General features: G+C 50.4%; 4 protein-coding genes across 4 annotated transcripts; 2 read left to right on the top strand and 2 right to left on the bottom strand.

The window, feature by feature from the left end:
* Positions 1 to 369: 369 nt before the first annotated feature.
* BKA55DRAFT_689434 (chitin synthase-domain-containing protein) lies at positions 370 to 2,792 on the top strand (the record flags this gene model as incomplete). Its single annotated transcript, XM_046199351.1, has 3 exons — positions 370 to 402; positions 461 to 627; positions 683 to 2,792. 3 exons carry the CDS (start codon positions 370 to 372, stop codon positions 2,790 to 2,792), a joined length of 2,310 nt encoding a protein of 769 aa, XP_046050177.1.
* Positions 2,793 to 4,558: 1,766 nt separating this feature from the next.
* On the top strand, positions 4,559 to 7,927 carry BKA55DRAFT_347665 (heat shock protein 70 family). The gene is made up of 5 exons (XM_046185785.1): positions 4,559 to 4,686; positions 4,831 to 4,892; positions 5,046 to 5,077; positions 5,181 to 7,146; positions 7,203 to 7,927. The coding sequence occupies exons 1-5, from the start codon at positions 4,674 to 4,676 to the stop codon at positions 7,482 to 7,484; spliced, it is 2,355 nt and encodes a 784-aa protein (XP_046050176.1). The 5' UTR covers positions 4,559 to 4,673; the 3' UTR covers positions 7,485 to 7,927.
* A 396-nt stretch (positions 7,928 to 8,323) lies between these two features.
* On the bottom strand, positions 8,324 to 11,670 carry BKA55DRAFT_510560 (uncharacterized protein; the record flags this gene model as incomplete). The annotated part of the gene is made up of 4 exons (XM_046187619.1): positions 8,324 to 8,570; positions 8,624 to 10,584; positions 10,639 to 11,127; positions 11,209 to 11,670. The coding sequence occupies 4 exons, from the start codon at positions 11,668 to 11,670 to the stop codon at positions 8,324 to 8,326; spliced, it is 3,159 nt and encodes a 1,052-aa protein (XP_046050175.1).
* Positions 11,671 to 12,334: 664 nt separating this feature from the next.
* On the bottom strand, positions 12,335 to 17,217 carry BKA55DRAFT_347594 (mono-functional DNA-alkylating methyl methanesulfonate N-term-domain-containing protein). The gene is made up of 5 exons (XM_046185784.1): positions 16,625 to 17,217; positions 15,287 to 16,417; positions 14,723 to 15,234; positions 14,341 to 14,657; positions 12,335 to 14,287 (listed from the first exon to the last, which is right to left on the bottom strand). Exons 1-5 carry the CDS (start codon positions 16,853 to 16,855, stop codon positions 12,474 to 12,476), a joined length of 4,005 nt encoding a protein of 1,334 aa, XP_046050174.1. The 5' UTR covers positions 16,856 to 17,217; the 3' UTR covers positions 12,335 to 12,473.
* Between the last annotated feature and the right edge of the window lie 311 nt (positions 17,218 to 17,528).

The raw sequence follows: 17,528 nt of genomic DNA, 5'->3' as shown, positions 1-17,528 counted from the left end.
GATGTTCCTGCCACTTGCTTTCCTTCAATTCTATTTCTAAACGGTTTGGTTTGTGCCACCAAATTTGACTCTTCATCTTCTATTCAAGCCTCGCAATATTCTGCGGGCACCCGCCGGGAGCTCACCTCAAGGCAGTGCCTCCAAACGACGGCTCCTCCTTGAATACTGTCCTTCTCTGGCTCCCCTCTCCCATGACCACTGTCCAGCAGTAGCGCGTACGCACCCACGGCTCGCAGCACACAAATCTTTGGGGAGTGGTCGCCGTGCGTCAGGTCAAGTTTAGAGACTGTCTCCATCTGTTTCACTGACACTACCTCTCTGTTGCCTGCCGACTGCTGTCAAACGAGGAGGAAAAGTCACTTTGGAATCATGGCCCTACTTAAGGACTGGCCGTTGGAAAACGTGAGTCGGCATACTGCAGTATCTAGCTCCATCATGTGCGCTAACTCAATCATTTCAGATTATATATACCAGCATAGTCGGCGTCGTGCTTTTGATGGCATGCCTCGAGTGGTTTCTCTGGTTGGCAGCGTTCGTCTACTGCCTCGTCAAGGTCTTCCAAAAGGCAGAACATTGGTCCATTAATGTTTTATGCATCATTGTTGGCATTGCCTTTGTTCTCCTTCGGTAAGCCGTGTCCAGTCCCCTCACACAACATAGCCCTGGCTAATCTCAGGCCTAGGGTCATATTCCTCCCAATCATGGTGGTGACACTGCCACTTCCGGATCCCGTTACAAAGTTGTGGCCGAATGAGATGGTGTCTTTTCTCCAGTGGTTTGCATTCTGGGCCTTTGCGATCCTCCTGACAGTTCCCTGGTTGTTCTGTATCTACCAAGTCGTGACAAATCAACTCGGTCGAACGAAGCGTATAAAACAGGTGCTAGACGATGTCACTGCGCCGAAGGTCGTCGTAGTCATGCCTTGTTACAGAGAGGAACCCGGAGTTCTCCTCAAAGCTGTCAACTCAGTTGTCGACTGCGATTACCCACCCGCCTGTATTCATGTTTTCTTGTCCTTCGACGGGGAGGAGGAGGACGAACTATACCTTAGCACCATTGATCAACTTGGCGTATCCATGAAGATGGAGACATACCCCAAGAGCATTGATGTCACGTATCGATCTGCACGTGTTACCATTTCACGTTTTGAGCACGGAGGCAAACGTCACTGCCAGAAAGTTACCTTCAAGCTCATCGACCGAGTATATGAGGAGTATCTCAGGCGGAAGGACAATCTTTTCATTCTCTTTATCGACTCCGACTGCATCCTAGACAAGGTATGCCTACAAAATTTTGTCTACGACATGGAGCTCAGCCCTGGCAATTCTAGAGACATGCTGGCTATGACAGGCGTCATTACCTCGACGACGAAGAAACATAGCATCATTACCCTGTTACAAGACATGGAATACATACACGGACAGTTGTTTGAACGAACAGTCGAGTCTGGCTGTGGTTCTGTCACTTGTCTCCCGGGAGCGTTGACGATGCTGCGCTTCTCAGCCTTTCGAAGAATGGCCAAATACTATTTTGTGGACAAGACAGAGCAGTGCGAAGACTTGTTCGATTTTGCTAAATGTCATCTGGGAGAAGATCGCTGGTTAACCCATCTATTCATGATTGGAGCCAGGAAGCGGTACCAGATCCAGATGTGCACATCGGCTTTTTGCAAAACGGAGGCTGTACAGACATATCGGTCCCTGGTTAAGCAGCGGCGCCGATGGTTTCTAGGCTTCATCACAAACGAGGTCTGTATGTTGACGGACTGGCGCTTGTGGAAGCGCTACCCCGTTCTCATATTGGTCCGTTTTATGCAGAATACCATCCGGACAACAGCATTACTGTTCTTCATCATGGTCTTGGCCCTGCTAACTACAGTCAAAAAAGTGGACGACCTTCCTGTGGGATTCATTGCCGTCTCGCTGGGACTGAATTGGCTGCTGATGCTGTACTTTGGAGCCAAGCTCCGGCGATTCAAAACCTGGCTCTATCCTCTCATGTTTATCCTGAATCCGTTCTACAACTGGCTTTACATGGTGTACGGTATATTCACAGCAGGGCAGCGAACTTGGGGTGGGCCACGAGCCGATGCTGCGGCAGCGGACGCGCACACGACAGCAAGAGAGGCAGTGGAACAAGCTGAGAAACAGGGCGACGAACTGAACGTGGCCCCCGAGACGTTTAAAGCGGCACACGAGGCACGTAGGGCTGCCTCGAACCGTAAGTCGACCGCAACCAGCGAACTCGGGCGAACTCGAAGCGTGGTGCGACCGCCAGACAAGATCGATGGCAAGTTCTCGGCACGTCAGAAGACAGCATCGGGAACATACGCTCATCCAGATGAGATCGATACCAGCACAGAGGATATTGAAATGGGGAAAACAACGGCCCAAGTGTTCTCAAAGCCCCAAGAGTGTGCGGATCTCGGAGTTGGAACAGAACGAAGAATGAAGCTCCTGATGGATGAGGAAAACATTCGAAAGTATGAGATTGCACAACAAATGCAGCGTCGAGCTTCTCAAGTAAGCGATATAGAAGGCGTCCAGTCGAGTCACGGGTTCTCAGCTTCGCCTATGAGACGTGCCGAGTATTCGGGAGATACGACCGGCGCTTTCCCAAAGACTCCTGTACAATACGATCGGGTCGCCCAAGACGAGCCAGTTGAACGTCCTCGCCGAACTTCTCCGGAGAGAAGCATTGGTACCAGCCTTGATGGGGAAGAAACGAGGCTTGGATCAAACATGTCGTTTGCCAGTCGGTTGACGAGAGGGAGATTGAAGAAAAGCCGATAGAATAAGGCGACGAATATTGTCTGGGATCAAACCGGTGTTTATCTCGTTTAGGTTGAGCTAGTTACTTATGTTGTTCGTTATTCTCAGATTATACATAGTGGACAAAAAATGAAGCTATCTCGAACAACAAACAGCAGGTTTTGCATTGGATAGTTGTCGATCCCGCGCACGCCCAAGCCCACTTCTACCCCGCAATTCTGGAGCCGCATGGGCCATGATGACAACACACAAGAGAGATGAAGATGAAGGTCAGACCAGACAGGTCGTTGACCAGGGTCATATGCTCCAAGCGACCCTGTCACTTACAACCAACTACGGATACAGTACGGGGGACGAGGGGAAAAGGTACCGGAATAGCCTCACTGACATGTGGCGTCTTGATATGTATGCAATCTCAAGAACTCTCACTAAAATGAGGCTACTGTTGGCTCATGAAGAAATTGTCTTTTCGGTGTGCCGGGGAGGAAAATGAAGTTTGTCGGTGAGCCAGTCCAGTCGATCACCTGAAAATTCATTTTCAAGTACGGATGATACAAAGATTTCGGCGGAGCAGAGGAGTGAAAAGTGCATGATATTAGTTTCGAACAGCTTGGCACGGTTTGTTTGGCTGTGTCAAGATCATGCAAATGTTGCCTTTAGTCACACCCGGAGGGTTGGGCCCGGTTTAAGGCCGTAATCGTAATAATATTGAACCAAGATAGTATAGTAACTAATCATGATCTCGAAATTTCTTCAACATTCCTGAAGGATATTTTGGTTTCTCGTCAGTTGGAGATGGAGCGTTGAGATGTGATGGAAAAGTCAAGTTTGCCATGTTTGATAGACTAATAAACGTTGGTGGCGAGGAATCGTTATCAGAGGGGCTACCTTAGAGGGGTTTCAACACCACTGTTTGTGCCCTTTGAAAATGGTGGAATAGCGGGGGAGGGGCATTGACGCCTCGATTTCTATGTTGGATACATAAGGTCAATATTGTACAGTACTTGTTCTGGTGAGGCAAACAAAAAAGGCCTAGTCCTTGCTTGCCTCATTTTAACGTGCGCGGACTCGCTCGAGTCAAGGGTATCACTCGTCGTGGCTGATGCTGGTGCCTTGCGTTTCTTTTTAGTGGAGATTTTGTATCTGTTTTAAATCCCTGATATCCACTGCAAGGCAATTTGATTGCGTACAGGAGCTGTTGAATCTGGCGACAGAATCGCACAGAAATCTATCGTCGTTTCTAGGGTCTGCTAAGTCTAGTGAACTGTTCAACGTGACCACAGCATCCTAGTACGAACGAGATATTGCGTTGGTTCATTCTCACTAGATCTATCATGAATATAAATAGTCAAAGCATTTCTTTTGAAGAAGACGTTTTTAAACTCTTTTGAAGAAACGGAACTTCGCATCTTCTAGAAACAGCTTAAGAAAAGAATCGAATCGCGACAGACAGAAAAGTAGTGTATACTTGGTTTACATCATCGCTCTACACTGCAGGTCCACTACATTGTACGTCGACCCGCAGGTATCGAATACAGTGTGTTTCCCTGTAGCCACCGAACCATTGAAAATTTCAGTACAGTGCAGCCCATTGAGCGGGATCCCCCATTCGCTGCCCCTCCACCAAAAAAAAAATAATTGACCCAGCGCCAGCGGGACTAGCCAGGCCATAAACAACCGCCGCCCAACCAAACCAAGCCATACCCTACCGACCTTTACTCTTCCCCTCCATATTCTATCTTATCCGTCCTCATCCTCACGATCCTCCCTCTATCTCCCGCCTTTTTGCGATCGCTTTTCTTCTTCTCTTTTGAGCTTTCCCGCGCATCGCTCAACTTTATATCCCCCTTCCTCTTTCTACCTTAATATCGTGTCTCGGGGCAAACCCCACCAGTCGAAATCATGAGTGTCGTTGGTAAGTGATGCCCTCACTCACTTTTTTTCTTTTCTTTTTGGTTTTGCCTGTTCGAGGTCCGGTGCTCGGCCAATCGCTGCTTCTCGCAAGGAACATAACGACTTTGAACAACACCAAACTGACTTTTGGCTTTCCTCTGTATAGGTATCGATTTCGGAACCCTCAAGACTGTCATCGCCGTTGCCCGAAACCGCGGTGTCGACGTTGTGCGTATACCCTCATAACCTCCCCCGCCATCTATCCCAGTCGACTGCCCTACCCCTCCATACCTGCCTGCTTCTTCGTCGCTGCTATACTGCCCACGGGATGGATGGGCAACTCCAAGGACTCTCATAACTGACTTTGTCTGTCTTGTGTAGGTTACCAATGAAGTTTCAAACCGAGCAACTCCGTACGTTTATATCTGTTGTTTGGCCCCGTTGCTTGTCGCGCGCGGTCAAACAACCCCACCACCACCTCTATCAGACATGTATACTGACAACTTTATTCTTTAGTTCCCTGGTAGGATTCGGACCCAAGTCTCGTTACCTCGGAGAGGCTGCCAAGACCCAGGAAATCTCCAACCTCAAGAACACTGTCAGCTCTCTCAAGCGTCTCGCTGGCCGACAATTCAACGACCCCGATATTCAGATTGAGCAGCAATATGTGACCGCTCCTCTGACCGACTGCAATGGCCAGGTCGGCGCCGAGGTCAACTACCTGGGCAAGAAGGAGAAGTTCACTGCCACTCAGCTCGTTGCCATGTACCTGAGCAAGATCAAGCAGACCGCCGGAGCCGAGCTCAAGCTGCCTGTTCAAGATGTCTGCTTGAGTGTGCCCCCTTGGTTCACTGACGTCCAGCGCCGTGCTCTTATCGACGCTGCCGAGATTGCTGGACTCCGCGTCCTCCGCCTCATCAACGACGGTACGGCCGCCGCTCTCGGCTGGGGTATCACAAAGCTCGACCTGCCTGCCCCTGAGGAGGCTCCCCGCCGCGTCTGCTTCGTCGATATCGGCCACAGCAGCTACACCGTCTCTATTGTCGAGTTCAAGAAGGGTGAGCTCGCTGTCAAGGCTACCACCTGGGACAAGGACTTTGGTGGTCGTGACTTCGACCGCGCTCTGGTTGACCACCTCGCAAAGGAGTTCAAGGGCAAATACAAGGTCGATATTATGACTCACGGCCGTGCCCTTGCCCGTACCATCGCCGCTGCTGAGAAGACAAAGAAGATTCTCTCTGCCAACCAGCAAGCTCCTGTCAACATCGAGTCTCTCATGAACGACATTGATGCTTCTGCCATGATTACTCGCCAGGAGTTCGAGGCCATGATCGAGCCCCTCCTTGCCCGAACCCACCTTCCCCTCGAGGAGGCTCTTGCCCAGGCTAAGCTCACCAAGGACGATATTGATGTTATCGAGGTTGTTGGTGGTGGCTCTCGTGTCCCCGCTCTCAAGGAGCGCATCCAGGATTTCTTCGGCAAGCCCCTCTCTTTCACCCTTAACGCCGACGAGGCTCTTGCCCGTGGCTCTGCCTTCAGCTGCGCCATCCTCTCCCCTGTCTTCCGTGTCCGAGACTTCTCCGTCCAGGACATCATCAGCTACCCCATCGAGTTCGCCTGGGAGAAGGCTCCCGATATCCCCGATGAGGACACCAGCTTGACTGTCTTCAACAAGGGCAACGTCATGCCCTCCACCAAGATCCTTACTTTCTACCGAAAACAGCCCTTCGATCTCGAGGCCCGATATGCCCAGCCTGAGCTGCTCCCCGGCAAGACTAACCCCTGGATCGGCCGTTTCTCTGTCAAGAACGTCAAGGCTGATGGTAAGGACGACTTTATGATTTGCAAACTCAAGGCCCGTGTTAACATCCACGGTGTCCTGAACGTCGAGACTGGCTACTATGTCGAGGAGGAGGAGGTTGAGGAGGAGGTTAACGAAGACCCCGATGTGAGTTTGTCCGAGCCGTATATGACATCCAATGATTTCCCCCCCGTCCAAGATCAGGACTCGGCGTCTTCATCGTCCGCGTCCGTTGGAGATGATAGTCGAGCATATCCTGCAAAGCGCCCGCGACTCGACGATGAAGAAGAAACCGACTCATCTCGTTCCGCTTTCGCTATTCCAGAACAATTAGAAGAATCGATTTATGAACCCCGATCGCTAACATCCGTTTCCCGAAAGGCCATGGAGACCGATAAGGATACCCCCAAGAAGACCCGCAAGGTGAAGAAGCAAGTCCGCAAGGGTGACCTGCCCATCTCCACAGGCAGTGCCTCTCTTGACGACTCCACCAAGGCCAGCCTTCTCGAGAAGGAGGCTGCCATGGTCATGGAGGACAAGCTTGTCGCCGATACCGAGGAGAAGAAGAACGAACTCGAGGCTTACATCTACGACCTCCGTGCCAAGCTCGACGAGCAGTACTCTGAGTTTGCCAGCGAGGAGGAGAAGCAGACCATTAAGGCCAAGCTTGAGGCCACAGAGGTATGTTGATATATTCACTAATGCCTCTAAGATTCATACACTAACAGCAACCCCAGGACTGGCTCTACGAGGAGGGCGATGATACCACAAAGGGTGTGTACGTTGCCAAGATCGACGAGATCCGCGCCATGGCCGGTCCCATTGTCCAGCGCCACTTTGAGAAAGTCGAGGCTGAGCGACAAGCCGCTTTGGAGAAAGCCGAGGCCGAACGGGCTGCGAAGAAGGCTGAGGAGGATGCTCGCAAGGCTGCAGAGGCCGAGAAGGCCAACACAGACCAGGAGATGAAGGATGCCGACGCTCCGCAACAGGAGACCGAGGGCTCTGCCGACCCCCAGTAAATTATGAATAAAAGGGGAAAATCTCGACACTGCAGATGCATGCTCGGTCGGCTCTGCGTGCGTGATGCTTGCATGATATGAGATGAATGACGCCTAAAAAGATTATGGATGTTGAAAAAAGAAAGGGCACCAGAATTAGGAGAAGGAGAAATAGAACATGCGATATGGTTGCAAACGGCTTTGTTTGTTTTATTGGAAGAAGGGGCCCGGATCATCATGACGGATATGTTACCCGAACGTTAGACCACTTTTTTACACTTTTAAGTTAGTAGTTAGGATCCATACACTCGAGTTTGGTTCAACTTCTTCTGCCACTGTTCAACTGAGTTATCGTGATGAGTTGGTAGCTTTTAGAAGTGATAGCCTGCCACGAAGATAATTCCTTGCCAGGAGCTTATTGGAGTGTCTAGCAAGCATCATTCATCCAATTCACATTCGTTGCATAGCATCAGCAAACATAATATTAAATCATTTCAGCTCTCATTGGTGAAAAGCCCTACTCTATACAACAACTTCGCCTCGAGGGTGCCCGTTGCCCTTCAATTTCACGTCTCTTCAATCTTTTTTGCTGCCCCGAAAATACAAATCAGTACCCTACACAATTCCTTCAAACAAGTTGAATGCAGTTTCTTTTCCTATCCTCTTCTTTTTGATATGCAGTGTAGTTCTCGTACTGTTCTCCCAACAAAGGGAGCTGGCTACAACCTGATGTCCTGTCAGCGTGTTATCGAAACATCAAGTTTCGCTTCCAGAACAGGGTATAACTAAGCTCCCGGCGCGGTTATTGAGGTAGAAGCTTCACACCACCCATGTTCTTAACGTTTTGTAATATTGGCTGCTTATGAGATATCGAACAAGGGCTTGAGCTTGATGATGAGCTGCCACTCCTCGTTGCTGACCTCCTTTCTGTAGAATTCCTTGAGTGTGTCGATACTGGCTCGAGAGATCAAACTGTACAGAGTCTCCTCTTCTTCAAGATGTCGACCGTACATGGGTTGGTTGCCACCCATCTCGATCTTGATAGCGACGGAGGGCTCCTTTCGCTTACACACGGGGATTTGTTTGTGCTCTCGCTCAATGGATGTACTGTAAACTGTTAATAGGGGGGTCTCGAAGGAGGAGAGAATCTAAAAACTTACACTCTGCCCAGCTTGATGATCTCCTTGGCACCGGTTGTAGGGTTATTCCTGACAGCGGCGACAGGACAGTTGATTCGGAGCTGACCCTCAGTGACATCAACACCAATAACGATGGGGTCGTTCTTGTTGAAGACCTTGACGGGTTTGAGGACACAAGGGAAGACAGCAAGCATCTTGGACTCTTCCTTCTTCTTCTCGAGTTGCTCGTCCATATGCTTGGTGAAGGCATCAAACAGATGATAAATGATATCAGCGGTGAAGATTTTGATGCCATTGTCCTCTGCGTACTGCTGTGCTTCTTTGTCGACCTTGACATCGAAACAGAGCATGATGGCATAATCTGGTGCCTTCTCCAACATAACACCACACTGTAGGACATCACGCTTGTATACGGGACCAATACCGACGTTGGCGACAGGAATCTTGCAGTCTTTGAGGAAATCGAGCAGAGCCTCGAGCGAACCAAGAGTCGAGGCTTGGACACTGACACCGCGACCAGTCTTCTCCACACGGTTGAAGAGAACAGCAAGATCGGACTCGACCTCATCCTCGATATCGTCTTCATCGTCATCGGGACCGACAACCATCAGGCGTGAACCAGCGATGGCACCCTCGAGACCAGGGGCGCTGATCTTGACACCTAGCGCAGCCTTGACCTCCTTGTTGTGGACATAGGCGGACTTGAGACGTAATTCCTTCATGGGCGCCGGTGTAAGGAGTGCTCTGATATTTGTCTTGATAGCGCCTTCTGTACCGCACAGCACAATGCGGTCACCTTCTCGCAAGATACCGTTAGACAGGACGACATCGATGGTCATGCCGAAACCTTCAATGGCCTTGACTTCAAGGACAGTGGCCTGGACCTCGGAGAGATACATGAGAGAACCAACCATACGCTCTTGAGTGAGCTGGACAATGAGCTTCAACATATCAGGGACACCCTCGCCAGTGTGTGCCGAAGTAGGCACAAGCGAGACGTACTTTGACATGGACTTATTTTCGTAGAAGAGCTCAGAGTTGAAACCCTGCTCAGCGAAGGCAATCTTGGTCTTTTCGAGACGGGTCTCAAATTCATTGCGGACGGCCTTGCTCTGGAGAGCCAAACTGTCCTGGAAACCGTTGTTGGCAACCTGCTTCCAGCCGTAGAGACGATCGATCTTGTTGAGGGCAACAATGAAAGGAGTCTTGCGCTCTCTTAGCATGCGCATGGACTCAAGGGTCTGGGGTTCGAGACCGTGCATGATATCGACGACCAAAATGGCAATGTTACAGAGCGAAGAACCACGAGATCGGAGGTTAGAGAAGGACTCGTGACCAGGGGTATCGATGATGAGAAGACCAGGGACCTTGAACTCGAACTTGCCGTCAGGGTTGACAACAGCCGTCTTTTGTCGGATGGCTTCGACGGGGAAGTATGTGGCACCAATCTGTTGTGTAATACCACCAGCTTCACCCTCTTGGACGTTAGTTTGACGAACCTTGTCCAGGAGCTTAGTCTTTCCGGTATCGACGTGACCCAGAATACAGCAAATAGGGGATCGCAGGTTATCCTTGGATCGGGCAGCAAGGGCGGCCTGGTGAGCCTTTTCGCGGCGCTCAGCAGCCTCTCGCTTTCGCTTCTCCTCGGCCAACTGAGCAGCTGTGGCGGCCTCGTCATCGGAAGACTCCTCCTCAGATTCATCTCCAGACTCATCTCTAGCCTTCGCTTCCGATGTACCATTGGCCTTTTCGGCCTCCTCGTCAGAGTCAGCATCCCAGCTGTCCTTGACATCGCCGTCAGAAGCAGCAGCAGCCTCCCAGTCATCCTCCACGTCGCTCTCGGCGCCCTTCTTTTCGGCGGCGGCCTTAGCCTCGGCCTCGGCCTTCTCACGGGCAGCCTTCTCCTCGGCTTCCTTCAGAGCCTTCTCAGCTTCTTGCCGGGCTCGCTCAGCAGCTTCGGCGAGGGCCTTCTCCTCATCGATCTGTTCGGAGTTAGCAAATCCTGGTCTTTTGATGGTCTTGATAACAAAGCATACCTTTTGCTGGGCACGACCCTTCTTTCTCCTGTTGTCCGCAGGCTTGGACTTCTTCTCACTAGGTTCGGCTGCAGGGCCAACTTGGATACCAGCAGCCAACATCTGCTGGAGCTTTCGCTCATTTCGGGCCTTCTCTTCCTTCTGGGCCTTTGTGAGATACTTGCCCTCCTTCTTGAGCTGCTCGATACGCTCCCTCTCCTTCTGCTTCTTGATGGCCTTGGCCTCCTCACGTCGCTTTTCTTCCTCAGCAGCTAGGCGCTCCTCTTCTTCGGCCTGGGCCTTGGCATCGGCTTCAGCTTTGGCAGCTTCTTCTCGTTGGCGCTTGAGCTCCTCTTGCTGCTTCTGAAGCAGAGCAAGATGGGCGGGGAGCTTCTTCTTCTTGCCTCCAGCGGCGGGCTCGGGGACGGGAGCGGCCTCAACAGGGGCAGCCTCCTCCTTCACCTCAGGGGCAGCCTTTGGAGCAGCGCCACCCTTCTTCTTCGCAGCGGCCTATCATGAGGTCGAGTTGTTAGCAGGCTGTATTTAGATATAATAGAACCATGCTATGAAGCAATGCATGGTGTAGCATACCTGCTCCTTCTTTCGCTGCTTCTCACGCTCCTTCTTGAGCTTCTCCTTCTCGGCCTTGGTAAGGATACGGCCGCCATCGGCGGTATCGTCAGCGGCAGCAGCAGGCTCGGGCTTCTTAGCGGCTTGCTTGTTCTGCTTGCCACCCTTGCCCTTCTTCTCAGGTAGAGCGAACTCATCGTCGATGTTGGCCTCGACGGGGGCTTGGGCGGGGGGCTCTTCGGCAGCTGGGGCTTCGGGTTCGGGTTCAGGCTCGACGATGCCCTTCTTCTTGCGCTTCTCCTTGTTCTTGCGCAGAGTAGCCATCAGGCCACCGGCACCGCCAGCATCATCATCGTTGTCGTCGTTTGCGTTGGCGTCACCATCGGCACCGTTGGCATTGGCAGGCGGAGCAATACTCTCGCCCAGCTCGGCCTCCCAGTCGTCCTGCTGGTTCTTCTTGTTTCCCTTCTTCTTGGGCGGCATCTTGGCGGTTATCTCGTTGGGTGAAACTCGAGATGCAGTCGTCAAGTTGGCGGGGCTAAAAGTTCCTTATTTATGGAAATTTTTGGGGGAAGGCAAAAAAGTACCGAAGCCCAAAAAAGATAACGTTACAAAAATGTGCCAGACAAACAAGGCAACCTACTAATGTCCGAGTCTCGGTCACTCTCTCAAGCACACAAGCATACACACACATACACACACACACACAATCAAGCAGGCAAGCAAGGCAGAGGAACGAACGCACGCCTGTATGATCAGGTTGAAGGGTGCGAGTAGGTCTACCGATTTAGGCGGGGCAATGCTGCGGGCAACCACTGTAATTCATGGATGGATGTAACAGTCCAGGGCTTTTTCTTCAGTGGCGAATCTTTATGTTCTGAGATCATTTTCGTGACATGTCCAGTCTCTGAAAGCTTACGAGAAGGCTGTCACGTACTTGTTAGTCAAGAAATTTTGGTCTACTACTAATGTTTGCTCCTTTCAAAAACTTACAACGTTTGACAATTATTCAAGCCGCCTCAGCCTCTGATGCAGTGCGGGGCGATGACAAAAACCCCCAGGAATCATGATTATTTTGTGAATGTGCCATATTATGTAAGCCTTCACCAATGGGCAAACTTGATGAGATGAAGCTTCAAGCCTTGAGCGTAAGATGAGACGAGGTTGTAAGCAGCAGTCAAATTGAGTCATATTCTGACTCACGAATCTGACTATTATCGTTGAGAGTCGTTATTTTATCTATACCACATTAAATACCTTCTCATGTGACTCGCTATATTCCCTCCTTAGATTGCTAGAGTCAGAACATACTCGAGAATCTCATAGCCCAGCTCGATGTACTTCTCTTGCCCTTGGGAGCCAGTCTCCCGGAAACCTTCGGTATATATGCCATCGTCAATTCCATCTAAATACTCGCAAAACAGATCAATGCCATCTCCAATCAATACCAGCCTTTCCAGCGCACTCATATCGAGGCAACGTTTCAATAGATCACCATCAATATGCATCATCTCCCGGAAACGCTGAGGCTCCAGCTCTGGATCTAGGTCCATCTCCGGATCGCTGTCCCTCGACGATTGGCTGCTCCGGGCGAAGGGGCAAACCTGATTGTCCTGATATGCCAAGTTCTGTATCAATCTGAGAAAACGCCAAAGATCCAGACCTATCAGTGAGAATTGGTGTAGTGAACCATCAAGAGACACTCCCAGTATGTCTGCCTGGTCCGCTGTACTAAACAGCGTATTGTATCGTCTTTGGCGATCAACAGCTGACCAAAAAGGCCGAGTGTGCCCCTTGCGGAATCTTCTGATAGATGTGGGCAAAACCCCTGTCACGACAACTTCAAACTCCTTATGGCGCTGGCTCCATGGGATCCACACTCCTGCAAAACCTGCTTGTGCCGTTGATATAACACTCACTGGCCACTTGCCTGGTTCTTCTTCAGAGTCTCCCATCTCTATCACATGTCCCGTAAACCGAGTCACTCGATCGCTATGGATAATAGAAGGGTCAGTATTTTCTGATCCCACGTTCAGGTCGATGACCTGAAGAGAGTGTTGCGCAGTCAAGGCGCAGACTTTTGTCCCTTCCACACGCAGGGTTGTAGCTGGAGAATCCAGCCTGAACTGTTTCATAGGTTTGAGCTTCTTCTCTGCAAGGTCGAGGACTTCCCAGTGAAGAACCTTGCCAACACAAAATAGGAGACCCACAGCATCTCCAACGACTGTGTAAATAGGCTCGGCGAAGCCTTTCTTCTTATATCGGGTCCAGTACTGTAATTTTTTCGCTGGGCCATCGTCGCTCTCAGGCTTGAGTGCTGTCACAGACACAATCATCAGGCGACCATGTTGGGTGGTCACGATGATGAAAGGAAATAGTTTCCCATCTTTGACATAGGTCCACTCATACAGACCAAATATCCTGTCTCCTGGATGTCCTAGGCCGGAAATATAATCAGACGGCTGCTTGTCCTTGTTAGCTGCCGTTGCGACATTCGCTCCGCTTTCGGGATCGATAAAGGAGAGTGTTGGGCGATCATCTTTCAAGTGTGCGACCACCAAGACCTTCCAAGTTTGAGAATAGATGACGCGCATCGGTGTTCCGCCTAGAGGAATGCTGCGAGGAACAGGGCCAACATGCGGCCAAATATCAACGAGGAGAACTCGTGTCCCAGATAGTAGCATAAGAGACATGTGACGTTGGTACCCAGAAAGGCTACCTTCGAGGCAAAAGGCTGCATGAACGGGGGGTGATGACATAGACGGGTCGTTCGAGTCGGTTGCCCAGATTCGGGTCTTGGTCTTGAAGCTGCTGCTCTTTGGTGAAAAGTCCGTCATAATTGACAGGCTGTTGTCACAGCATGTGAAAAAGGCGTGCTTTCCATCAAACAGGCTAGATGCTGGAAACACATTCGTTGGTGAAATGCCAATTTGTTCAATTGAAAGCGAGTAATGAGCAATCTCTTCTCCTGATATCAGAATCGTCACAAGATGGCCGCTCCTCGTGCCAAGCACCAAGATGACCTTCTCAGCGGTATCATAAATGGCTTGCACACTTGTATATGCTTCCATATGAAAGTGACCTTCCTGGCCAGGAGTAGCTGGGAGCAATTCAGCGCACTCGTTCTTTATCAATGGCGAACATCAGACTTACCGAGCTGTGGCTGAGTGATCTTGCTGCTGACCTCGAGGCCATCCAACGAGTATATAGTCAAGCGTGGCAACCCTTCCGTTACGGAACCAGCAACGATGTAAGTCTGTGCTGACGTCTTGAAGAGACCAATGCATGTTATTTCCCCTTTGACATCAATTGAGGTTGAGTGCGTCAGATCCATCTGGTCTACCAGCAAAACATCAATCTGGGAAGCGTTTGCGCCATGTGAAGATAACACCACGATATCGTCTATGCAGCAGGCATGCTCGGCTAGCAACGAAGACTTCCCACAGACTTCACCATGATTGTGTCGTGAGCTAGACTCCATGTTAGCGACTGTCGCAAAGACAAAGAGAAGGAATCCAAAATTAGCAGGACTCGCCTTTGTGCGGGTGCAACAAGACACGTGGAGATCTCGCTGACTTGTATTATTACGGCCTGTTCTGTCTGAATTGCCGAGATTGTTCGTGATGATGTATCAAATGGACAAGCCTCTGGTGATAAAGCATTCGCATTGCTGAGATCAGCGGGGAAATGAAGGACGTCAGTAGAATGTGGCAGTGACAAAATGACATAGAAGCCTTGTTCGCCTCGAGCCTCAACTGGGAACATCCAGGACTGACGGACATGCTGGTCATGGTCGAATTCAATACCAATCCGTGCCTGAATGCCCCATCTCAATTCTGTCAAACTCGACCGAGGCCCGCGGCCGGATGTGCAGAAGATGCGATCGGACTTCGGTCTTAAGTTCGATGACACCTTGCGTTTCGTCGAAAGATCTTTACTCTTGCTCTCATTCATCCAGGAAGGATTGATATCTGTCGTAACCAAATCGACCACAGGGGACCAATTGGGGATGACACTGACTTGTTGGGGATCTTTGCGGGGGATAAGCTGCGAAAATTAGATGTTAGCTGAGGCCGAGATACGATGAGACAATGCGAACCACCTTCCAAATTCCACCTGGACCAGAGTCGCCGCCAGTTATCAAAACATCCGAGAAGACATCATAAGCTGTAGTGAAAGCGGTTGTGATGTTGGTGCTGATTGTTCCGAGAGTCATCACTGTTGGAACTAGATCTCGCGAATCGATCTCGATATGTGCAATAACACCATCTTCACGAGCCAGATAGATGACATCCATCTTCTCCAAGTATATGTTAATCCTAAAAGGTCTCGCCCAGGTGGTCCAGAGCGGTTCGGCAGCTCCATGATGCAACTTGGTCTGTTGAGGGGAGTGTGTTTCCAAGGTATCGAACGAGGTCTGCCCTGTGAATGCGTTCTTTACTATGCCAATCGAGTGTTCTGAAACTGCCAGGAAGGCAGTATTGACTTTGAGGGGAATGATCATAAGGGGCATTCGGTGCTCTTTTGGTAGCGGTGTCCCTTTCTCTGATCGAAATACGGTGTTAAGTTCGTCACCAAGCTCCCAGTCGTAGACGACCATGCGAGACACGTGAGCCTGCTTACTCGCTTCACGTCGAACAATGATCAATAGGAGAATGATATGGTAATCGTCTTCCGGTCGTGGATATAAGAACTCCATTTTGTGTATGACGCCCTGCGTTACCCGAACTCGAGTAGACTTGACAGGCGTGATAGATCCGCAGCTCTTAAATTGAGAGCTCATGTTGAACAGCGACTCCAGCTCGTAGATGATGAATCCACCTTCAGCGGATCCAGCAGACATATATCGCGACGAGGGGTCAATGGAAAGGTGATAACCCAAGAATTGTAAATTCCTGGGGCTCTGAAACTTGGTAGTTACAAACTGCAGTGTCCCCTCTGGGCGTTCTTGAATGAAGAGAAAAACGGCATCGCCTGTCTCGAGCATCAGGACTAGTAGTTGCGGTGATAGTACACGATTTGCGTCGGCTTTGCTAGCCTGTGCAACATCTTGCATAGAAACATCAGCGTCTTCGGTCTTGATTGAAGCAGTGGCTGCGCCAGGGATGTCACCCTTAGGTGGACCTCCCAGGACTATCGCATTTCGGATTCGTGTGCCAAAGTCAGCTTTTCGTATAACCTCGTGCACTTGTCCATCTTCGCGGAGTTCGCTGATTTGGACGAAGCGATCCTGGGGTGATTAGCAACAACTCAGCATGTAGACAAGGGATTGATGAGCAATATCGAGCTTGAGCTTGGACATTTATCGACAAGTAGACCATTGAAAGGCATGACAAGTCCATGTCATCTCTAATCACAGTCTAAGTGGCCATGGCCAGGGGCAACGCCAGTACATGGGGTCTGGATATGAAGGTTGTTGAAGAATCAAGAGACTTACACCAATAAATGCGATATCGTTATGAGAGCGCGACCGTATGCAAACTGGGAGAATCCAATGAACGACAGGGCTCTCGATGATAGTCCTAGAGAGTATTCCACACTCAGGTGCCTTGAGACTTGGATCTGATGCGATTTTGGGCGCGGTGGAAGAGGCCTTCAAGGCATCTTGGAAGTTGACGGTCTGCGTCACCCACTCGCCATCTCTAAGAACGCTGCTCTGAAAAGCCATTCTGGCCACTTCATGGCATAAGAAACTGAATCGTGGATGGTGGATGGTGTCCCAAAGATGGGAGTGCCGGTTGGTTGGTTGGTTGGTTGGTTGGTTGTAGCAGGCTGTTAAGACGATGAAGCGACAGATGCACTGGTGAAGTTTCAATAACAGCCAATGTGTCGAGTCGAAGGACAATTGGGTAAGGCAGGTAGGTATGGTAGGCAGGTCAGATTATCGAGAAAGTGGTCATCGAACGAACTCAAGCGTCAAGTGCCTCGCTCCTGCATGTACTGACTGTACTGTACAGCGTTGGTCTGTGTTCGTGTGGTCCAGTGGAGAAATATTCGCGCCAGTCCAACGCCAATGCGACGCCGCCTGATTAAAGCCTGATAGCAGTTTGTTGCTTTCGTCAATGACGATTTAGTTGCAGAGAAGACTGTCAACGAAGAGGGGAGGAGGGTCTTTGAACACTCTTGGACAAAGTCTCAACCTAGCAGCGGGCTAGCTACGGTATAGGGATTAGTATCTGATACCCGAAGCTTAGAACTCAGGTAAAAGAGAACTTAAGGAAACGTATGAGAGACACAGGAAGTCGCCCCGGGTCGAGTGAGCTGAGCTGCCCTGTGATGCAGTGTTTGTCGACAATGCGAATAATTTCAGCTAGGAAAAGATACCGGAGAAAACTAACTGT

Source organism: Fusarium redolens (genome assembly GCF_020744475.1).
Source record: "Fusarium redolens strain MPI-CAGE-AT-0023 chromosome Unknown BKA55scaffold_7, whole genome shotgun sequence".
Lineage (NCBI taxonomy): Eukaryota > Fungi > Ascomycota > Sordariomycetes > Hypocreales > Nectriaceae > Fusarium > Fusarium redolens.
This window is presented reverse-complemented; position numbering and strand designations above follow the sequence as displayed.

Excerpts from the sequence above, each read along its gene's own strand:
- BKA55DRAFT_347665 (XM_046185785.1), top strand. Across the intron at positions 5,078-5,180 it reads GTTTCAAACCGAGCAACTCC|TTCCCTGGTAGGATTCGGAC; the intron begins GTACGTTTATAT and ends TTTATTCTTTAG. Across the intron at positions 7,147-7,202 it reads CCAAGCTTGAGGCCACAGAG|GACTGGCTCTACGAGGAGGG; the intron begins GTATGTTGATAT and ends CAGCAACCCCAG.
- BKA55DRAFT_347594 (XM_046185784.1), bottom strand. The coding sequence starts at position 16,855 with ATGGCTTTTCAGAGCAGCGTTCTTAGAGATGGCGAGTGGGTGACGCAG. Across the intron at positions 15,235-15,286 it reads CAGGTGGAATTTGGAAGGTG|CTTATCCCCCGCAAAGATCC; the intron begins GTTCGCATTGTC and ends TAATTTTCGCAG. Across the intron at positions 14,658-14,722 it reads CTTGTTGCACCCGCACAAAG|CTCACGACACAATCATGGTG; the intron begins GCGAGTCCTGCT and ends CATGGAGTCTAG.